Here is a 9,216-nt window from a genome sequence, read left to right as displayed (position 1 = left end):
TATTGGGGGGAGAGAAGAGGGTGGGCAGTAAAGTTGAACAATGGGAGAGGGAGGGCAGGGGAGAAACGACAGCATGGATGCGAAGGGGGGGCATGGATGCGAAGGGGGGGGGGAGAAGAGGGCGGGCCACGCTGGGACATGGGAGAGAGAGGAGCATGGATGCAAGGGGGGGTCATGGAAGGGAGAGAGGGGACTTGCTGGAAACGGATGAATGGAGGGGGCAGGGGACAGAGGAGCATGGATGGCCATGGATTGGGAGGGCAGGGCTCAGGGAGAGAGGGGAATTGCTGGAAAGGGATGAATGGAGGGGGTAGGGGACATAGGAGCATGGATGGGCATGGATTGGGAGGGCAGGGCTCAGGGAGAGAGGGGAATTGCTGGATAGGGATGAATGGAGGGGACAGATGGGCATGGATGGATATGGATTGCAGGGCAGGGCTCAGGGAGAGAGGGGAATTGCTGGATAGGGATGAATGGAGGGGGCAGGGGACAGATGGGCATGGATTGGGAGGGCAGGGCTCACACTCTCTCTCTCATATACAATGTCTTTCTGACTCTCACTCTCACACACTCTGTCTCCCACTGTATCACATTCACTCTCTATGTGCCACACAGTCACTCACACACTCGCTTGGTCTCATACACTCACTCTCACAGAGAATCTGTGTCTCACACACACTCTCTCTCTCACACTGTGTCTCACATACACACTTGCACACACACTCTCTCTCTCTCACACACACACACTCACACTTTCACTCTGACTCTCAAACAGTCACTCTCACATACACTCTCCCAAACATACACACTCCGAGGAAAACCTTGCTAGCGCCCGTTTCATTTGTGTCAGAAACGGGCCTTTTTTTACTAGTAAGAACATAAAATGTAGCCATACTGGATCAGACCAATGGTCCATCTAGCCCAGTATCCTGTTTTCGAAACAGTGGCAAAGCCAGGTCACAAGTACCTGGCAGAAATCCAAATCATGACAACACTCCATACTACAAATTTCAGGGCAAGCAAGCAGTTGCTTCCCATGGATCTCAATAGCAGACTATGGACTTTTCCTCCAGGAATTTGTCCAAACCTTTTTTTAAAAGACAGATACTCTAACCAGGAATTTGTCCAATTTCTTTTTCCGGTACAGGTCCTAAGGTGGTATTCCCAGCTTTGCTTTTTACACCAAATCTGTTACACTCAGCACGCTTGGATGGTTTCTCTTTGGTATGGGAGTTAGGCGCTGTGCTTCATAAAACAGCACACAGCAATGTGTGCGCAAATTTTAATGAGTGTCAATTAAGATCAGTAGTTGTTAGCACCCAGCTATTGATGGTTCAGAGCTCATTATCCAATTTGTGTATGCATCTCAGAAGTTTGCTGAAGTTCAGGCACCCTATATAGGGTCCAGGGGATAACTTATAGAATAGTGTAAGGTGCCAACATTTACACCTGCCTAAATGACAACTTATTCTGTAACAGAATCTGGATACCATTATCTCTTAGCACACAGATTTTAAGCACCTAATTTTTAACGCCCTTTACAAAATTATCCCCATAGTGTAAAAACGGTGAACCCAGGATAAGGCACTCTAGCTACAAAGGGCAGAGTAGAATAGATTGGTTAAACTCATTTATATAATTGAGGCAGCAATTAAGACTGCTAGAAGTCCCTTTCTTGTTTTGATTTCATTTCGAAGCTTTTGAAAGCTGTTCCTACATAACCATACTCACGTGATTCTGAAAAACTGGATCACTGCGGTGGGAATCCTCAGACCCTATACAGACAACACATTGAGCCTCAATAAGAGAAGCAACTGGCATCTGGCCCCCAACATCTCCTCTTCCAAGGCTTGCAAGCAGAAGAGTATATCAGATGTCAACCCTGCCAGTTTGCCTCTTTGTGCATAGTAACATAGTAGATGACAAAGACATCTATGGTCCATCCTAACAAGACAAACTCAGATGGTATGATGCAGTACTACATATATATACCTAACCTTGATTTGTCCTTGCCATACGTATACCTGACCTTGATTTGTCCTTGCCATTCTCAGGGCACAGACCATAGAAGTCTGCCTGGTACCAGCCTTGCTCTCCAACTACTAAAAGCTGTCATCGAAGCCCCACTCCAATGTATCTAAAACTGTCCAGCCACAAACAGGGCAGAGACTGCCACCTAATCACCGCTAAGCTTGTTTGGTTCCACACCTTCTATACAGGACTCCTTTGCCCCGAGTGGAGAAGTAGCCTAGTGGCTAGTGCAGTGGACTTTGATCCCGGGGAACTGGATTCCATTCCCACTGCAGCTGCTTGTGACTCTGAACAAGTCACTTAACTCTCCATTGCCCCAGGTACAAATAAGTACCCGTATATACTATATAAACTGCTTTGAATGTAGTTGCAGAAACCACAGAAGTAAGTCCCATTTCCCTATTTGAGATTCTTTACGGAATGTTCCTACTGATTTGAGATTCTAGATGGAATACTGCTAGTTGAGGAGTAGCCTAGTGGTTAGTGCAGTGGACTTTGATCCTGGGGAACAGAGTTCAATTCCCACTGCAGCCCCTTGTGACTCTGGGCAAGTCTCTTAACCCTCCATCGCCCCAGGGTACAAATAAGTACCTGTATATACTATGCAAACTGCTTTGAATGTAGTTGCAAAAACCACAGAAAAGTGATATATCAAGTCCCATTTCTCTTTCCCTACTTGAGATTCTACATGGAATGTTGTTGCAAGTGGAGGAGTAGCCTAGTGATTAGTGCAGTGGACTTTGATCCTGGGAAAGTCACTTAACCCTCCATGCCCCAGGTACAAATAAGGACCTGTATATACTATGTAAACCGCTTTGAATGTAGTTGCAAAAACCACAGAAAGCGGTATTAAGTCCCATTCCCTTTACGCTGGCACAGGTCTTACATAACTGGTGCTATCCCCTCACCCCTGCTATCACCAAGATCTTTTTATCCCATACATGCTTGAATTTTGGAACTAGTTGGGTTCCTATAACTTTCACTGGAAGTTCGATCAAGTTAGGCTGTACCTGGTGAAGGGAGTGAGCAGTGGCAATTCCCACAAACCACTATGGGCAGCTTTGCCGGTTGCTTAACTAGAGTGTCACTTCCTGTTCCTGTACGCCGGAATCAGAGAGCCCATACAGCAGAAGTGGGCACACCAGAATGTGCAGAGGCCCTGTCCCCTGCTCTTCAACCTCTGACAGGCGAGGTCCACTCCAGCAGTGCTTGCCTCAGTCCAGATCAGTTATTTCTTGGCGTTCAGCACCTTCTCAATATGAAAGTTCTCACATTCTTTCTGAGCCTCCCTACAATTCAGCATAATTTGATGACCCTTTGTTGTATAAAAATGTTTCCTGTCTATTTTATGAAAGGTTATTAGATATGCAAATATCACTAAAGACAGCACCACATGTAAAACCCAAATTAACATTTTTTTTTTATTTGGTTGCAGCTTAAAAATTGAACAGTTTCTGGAAAAATATGTCCTGGAAAAAAATTACTACAGTTATTTACAGATGGGTGGGGAGAACTCCCAACATACACCGAGACATCATTGGTCCTCACACAAACAGATAAATAGATGACATAAGTTTCAAAATAATTTAAAAACGTGTTTTCTTTCGGATGTGTGCAAGTTAAATAGCATAAATAGAGACCAACAGACTGGAAGTGGAGCCCAGTCAAAAATCTGGGCAAATGGTTGTCACGAAGACAAGTCTTCGGCTGACCAAAGATGGAGGTTACCATCTTTTATGAAAACGTCCTTGCATTTCAGCAGTCTCACTGTCGTGTACAAATGGTATAGGCATCATCTCACACAGCTCGTGCAGCTCGCCGCTTCTCAGTCCTCAGGGCCACTGTCTGCGGCCCGTATATTTTTGCTGCCTGTTTCTCAAATGCAGTCACCATTTGCTTCACCACCTCATCAAAGAAGATGGTGGCCAGCTGGGAATGCAAGAGGGACTTGAACTCAAAGGAGACCTGGGATAGGTAAGAAAAAAAAAAAAACCAAACAGTCCAGTTGTTTCTTGAGATGTCAATTCTAGAAACAGCATCCAGGTGCACACTTCAATCTCTGTTATTCAAGCTACTGAAAGACACCTGGCTTATTTTTCTCAACTTTAGATACTGAGAGACTAGCTCTATCCTGATTTTGGCTACGAAATTTGAAATAATTTTTTTTTTTTTTCATTAAAAGATCCAGACTAAACAAACAGCACCCCCCCCCCCCTCCTCAAGTGAGATAGGAACCACTGACTTAGAATCTAGCAGCTGGAATAACCCATTGTACTTACATAAAAGTCTAAAGTGCAGGTGTTAGGCTGCCCAGCGATCCCTGGACCAAATCTCCAGATGGTTTCCAGGTGATTGAAGAGCTTCCCGTCACTACAAACAGCCTGTAGGAAGAAGAGCAGAATCATTAGTGTCCAATTTCATAGATTTTTGCAACGCTAGAGAACTACAGACAGTGCATTTAAACATTTCTGTTTCTGTGTTTGGCAGATAAATGGTAACCGAGCAGAATCCTCAAACATGAGGCTTCCCGATAAGCAAATCTGATAAAATGGTCGGTAGATGCACCTACTGAAACAAGAACGTATGACTTGGCCCAACCCAGCACAAGATGCCCATATTAAGAGGCCTGTATGGGGCCAGTGGTTACAAAACCTCCCTGCTCTCTGACATATGAAAATTCAGAACCCTGCACCCTAAAGAAGCTTCAGAAATTTGAGGATGCTTCCCCTGGAAAGTCTGCCCTGCTGAGACTGGCCAGTCATGATAATGGGTTTCAACAGTGGACAGCTCGGTCCGTACCAACACAGGACACCGTGAGTAATCACTCATTTCCACCAGAAAGTGCAAAACTGTACAGTGGCAGCCTCCAAGCGACCACCACCTGTCAAGATGTATTTTAGACCCTTACCCGGATCTGGTGCCGAGGTATTACAGAAATTTCAGACACATAGCGCTCCACGATGGGAGCAAAACCGACTTCCAGTTCTGCCTTTGTGATCCCTTTGGAATGGGAAAGGACCTTCGAACTGTTGCACCAAGGCACAAACAATTTGTAATTCTCCACATCAGCTACCACATCATACATCTGTTCAATCGAATATCTGAAAGAATTTTAAAAAAATTCATTCATAATTTGGAGCCAACATTTTAAATCGACCATCTATGCTAGATCACATGTGCAGTAAAAATAGATGCAAGACCACAGAATCCAGAAGCACACCATATTAAAAAAAAAAAAGTTAGATTACTTAACACATTTCAAATGAGCAGTAGCAGATGTGCCAAACAAGGACCTATGTCTGTCGGCACTTTGGCTACACTGCACAGATCAAAGACATGTCTGATCTTGTACCCGTTTAGGACACAAGATGATCCTGGTGTCTAGGACAAAAAAAAAAAAAGCATCTAGCGACTGGTGCACAAAGCAATAAAATGCATTGGAAGTATATTTTATTACACATTGATATCAGAATATCCTCAGTTCTAGAGTGCTGTGAACTTGGAGAATATGCATACATACAAAACAGCTGAGAAACATAGCAAAGTAGTTTCTGGCCTTAATCCTTCAAGTTATCAAGTGACCTTTGGAGCTTGCCAAGACTCAAGGTCATTTGATTGCATAGAGAAATGTAGATGGGGATTAGGCAAGCCTGGGTGATAAGGCATAAAGCTCATCTCATTACAGCCTGAAACCGTGCTGTACACCCAGGGATTCTCTCATGAGGAGGAATGTTGATGCCCTTTGACTGAAGAGGGGCTAAAAAATGAACCGCTATCAAAGGAAGTCCTCACCCGAGAATCCTGGCTTCTGCGTACTCCGTTCTTTTGCTTCCCATCAAAGGTGCTGCCAGATTAAGGAAGGACCGAGCTTGCTGTCTGGACACCAAGGCTGGAGACAGTTGAGGTAGTTTAGTGCTCGGGGTTGCCAGTATGCCACAGGAACTTAAATACCTGTACGATCAAGAAAGGAAATGAGACAACGTTCAGCCTTTTTATTAGAACCCACCTGCTGTGTCTCATGTTACACATTTAAGAAAACTGGAGCAAAGTGTCTCAAAGCCACCATTTTGTTTTTTTGGCCATGCAGCTCAATCAGAACCAGGCCAAAATCTGATGCCATGAGCTTCTAAGACTACCTGGGGATCTTTTTATATCCCATCCCAACTCACTCTGGTCCAGTCATTACAGCAACTGACCTCAACTATAGACCACACACCAGGGCACCCTGCAGACCCCTGCAATCGGGGGCTTTAAGCTCAACCGTTAGGAGTCAGCACTGGACAATCTCCCTTCCCAGAAGAGGTGGACTTACCGGCCCAGATGCCCCCCCTCCCCCCGAGCCTCAGTGGGTCCTCCTTGGTCCCACTTTGGTTGTCTACCGGCCTCTGCAGGGGCACTCTTTCTTGACCGCTTCCGTTATTCTGCCTGGCACCGCCGTGTTTAACACGGTGGCACCGGGCAGAAAAGAGTGCTGTTCTTTCCTGCTCCTGCAGGGCCCTTCAAGGATGGACCGGGAAGGGCACACTGAGGCTCGGGAGAATGTGGGGGGCGGATGTAGTGGCAGCTGCTGAGGTAAGGGGGCTGTAGTAGAAACATGGCGGCAAGGGGCGGCAGCAGCTGGGGGGCCCCCCCGAGTCACTGTCCGTCCACGCCTGCTCCCCAGTTCATTTTTACAGCAAACAAGCCAAGAATGGATGTCAAACCCTTAAACTGGCTGTTTTTTTCTTTTCTACCAGGAATCTGCTGCAAGGACAAAGCCCAAGAAAGAACTTATGCAGTTCCACAGCTTAAGGCATTGCAGCATAGTTAAAGATTACTGAAGTTACAAACTGTTGAGCCCGAAGCTGAGATGTTTCTATGAACTTGAGCTGAAATATTTAACCTCCTGCCAGCAGACTTTATGCCTTGTTGCCTCACACCTGCTTTCAGCTAGGGCAGGCCAGTTCATTAAATTACTCAAACTTGCTTAAGACTGCTCGTCTTGAGCTACTGGGATCCGTTCCAGGTCTGCTGCGGCCTAATCAAGATGTCTAGCCAAATGGCGAAAGCTGAGACAAGATATGGCAATGAAAAGGGACCCATTCATTGTACTCAAAGATCAAAACTAGACTAAGGGAAAAATCTAAGGACTTTTTAACAAATAAAACAACTCACAGGAGTTCAAATACGTATCCAATAAGACCTCATTAACATTTAACAATTCATGTGACCCCGGATTATGAAAAGAAACACAGCAGGCTTCCATACCCAAGAAAGCGAAAAAAAGAATGCCTGGCGTCCTGCCGGAGCGACACTTGTAGCTGGTTTCTGTTATACTGAGAGTTGGCTTTAATATACTTTGGATCTCATTATTAACATCCTGACACTTTTAGACTTATCTATCTGGTGACCCCTGAAGGCGGCTTTGCGCTGAAACACGGCCCCGTCTAGGGTCTACTGTTAAGACATCTTTGCCGGATCCGGATTTTATATTATCAGTGGCTGCTGATACATTGAGATATTGTTGATGTACTGTTAAGAGTTTTTTTTTGAAGCTTGGACTTTTTCCCTGCCTGATTCATCCTGGAACCACCTTCTTCCACCCTCTTTGTAATCCTGGCAAGAAAGTGAACACCAAGGGAACAAGCCAAAATCCTTGTGATTTGGGGCACAAAAAACACCCACTGGATCCGATCCAGGCAATACATAAAATAAAAAATATATATAATACAGGCTCCTGTGTGTCAGTGTAGGCTCTGGGACCCCAGTACTGTGCATGGCTGGCTTTCACATGGTCTCAGAACATTCACTGCCAGGCAGGCGAAAGTGTGATGGCCATGTGGCTCTCTGGTGGGGGTGGGGAGGCACCTTATTTCTCTGATCCCGCAGTGTGCACCGACCTTTTTAGTTTGAAACCAATGCATTAAAAGATTTCATTTCGTCTTCAATATCTTTTACTGTTCTCAAGAGGAAGCACAATGACTAATTCCAGGAAAGGCTTTTCGTTCTACAACTTCTCACAAGTGACGCAGAGGTGGAGGAGGAACAGCGAAACTAACAGCGGGTGGGGTTTCCTTTTTTTTAATCATGCAGCGAGGAAAAGTTGGGGCCGGGGGATGTTTCGCGGCGGGCGGCCGGGCTGGCCTGGGAGAGTTAAAGAACTTGAAGACAAAGAGGAGCGAGGGGGAGAGCAGGCAGGAGGGACGACCGACCAAACCGTGGTCGAATCAGCCCCACTAAGGGACCTCCCTCCAGCACTCGTGATAAGTCATGAGGGAAAGAGGTGGGTGGGTGGGATGGATGGATGGGGGTTACAATTCCAGGAATTTCAAAGAGAAAAAACTGTGGCCGGCCTTATTTTATCCCGTTTTACCGGGATGCACAAGAAATACGTGTGATTACACCTACACTTGAGGACAAAAACTCACAGTTAACGTCCATATCTAAACGACTAGCAAAAGAAAAAAAAGGAACTTTTAAATCCGGGAGGATCCCGCTGTATCCGTTTTTTACCTTTTGCCCCAGTTCGTGCCGGGAGAAGGTTCCCCTTCTGAAGCCGGCATATAAGCACTCAATGAACCTTAGCTATACCACTCAAACCTTTCCATTCGAAATGAAGATCAGCGAGCCTCTCCCACGTTGCTCTTACCGAACTCCGTGTTGGGTGCTGCGATCCAGCCGCCGCCTCAGCGTCGTCGCCACGCCGGACTGGCTCTCAGCTGCCTCCAGCACTGCTCGTCGGAGAAGGGAGGCTGCGCATCTGCTGCTACTATTCATAGCTGGCAATATAACCGCCGTTGCTTCAAGTAAAATAAAATAATTAAAAAAAAGGTCACCCAACTTCTGCGATCCCGATCGCGTTACTCTTCCGCTTTACACTCAACTGGGAGTCTGTTCTGTGCCGGTTTCTGTTCACTCACAGAGGGTACAAATCACTATTGTGACGTAACAATAGGCACCGCCTCCTCAAAACCCTAGCCCTTTGTTACGTCACAGTAGGGCGTTCCTTGTGGCACTTTAGGTTGCTGACGCGTCGCAGTTGCGAGGAGCAAGGCTTCCCTGGGCTGTTAAGCATGAGTCAGTAATAAATCTTGACCGGTAGTTAGTAGTTTTGTCCTATTGAAGCAGTGCTGCTTGGTCACAATGCAGGTCAGGCGGGCGAGGTCGAGGATCAAATAAAAACCCCGTTCACAAGACAAAGTTAAA

At 46.0% G+C, this 9,216-nt stretch overlaps 1 protein-coding gene across 1 annotated transcript; it reads right to left on the bottom strand.

Annotated features, from left to right (window-relative positions):
• Positions 1 to 3,425: 3,425 nt before the first annotated feature.
• Positions 3,426 to 8,937, bottom strand: LOC115481774 (coenzyme Q-binding protein COQ10 homolog B, mitochondrial-like). Its single transcript, XM_030221155.1, has 5 exons — positions 8,660 to 8,937; positions 5,824 to 5,982; positions 4,940 to 5,132; positions 4,311 to 4,412; positions 3,426 to 3,996 (listed from the first exon to the last, which is right to left on the bottom strand). Exons 1-5 carry the CDS (start codon positions 8,785 to 8,787, stop codon positions 3,829 to 3,831), a joined length of 750 nt encoding a protein of 249 aa, XP_030077015.1. The 5' UTR covers positions 8,788 to 8,937; the 3' UTR covers positions 3,426 to 3,828.
• Positions 8,938 to 9,216: the final 279 nt, after the last annotated feature.

The sequence above is a fragment of the Microcaecilia unicolor genome, chromosome 12 (assembly GCF_901765095.1).
Source record: "Microcaecilia unicolor chromosome 12, aMicUni1.1, whole genome shotgun sequence".
Taxonomy (NCBI): domain Eukaryota; kingdom Metazoa; phylum Chordata; class Amphibia; order Gymnophiona; family Siphonopidae; genus Microcaecilia; species Microcaecilia unicolor.
Note: the sequence above shows the minus strand (reverse complement) of the source record. Positions and strands in the feature narration are given on the sequence as shown.

Excerpts from the sequence above, each read along its gene's own strand:
- LOC115481774 (XM_030221155.1), bottom strand. The coding sequence starts at position 8,787 with ATGAATAGTAGCAGCAGATGCGCAGCCTCCCTTCTCCGACGAGCAGTG. Across the intron at positions 5,983-8,659 it reads AGCACCCAACACGGAGTTCG|GTATTTAAGTTCCTGTGGCA; the intron begins GTAAGAGCAACG and ends TTGATCGTACAG. Across the intron at positions 5,133-5,823 it reads GCAGAAGCCAGGATTCTCGG|ATATTCGATTGAACAGATGT; the intron begins GTGAGGACTTCC and ends AAATTCTTTCAG.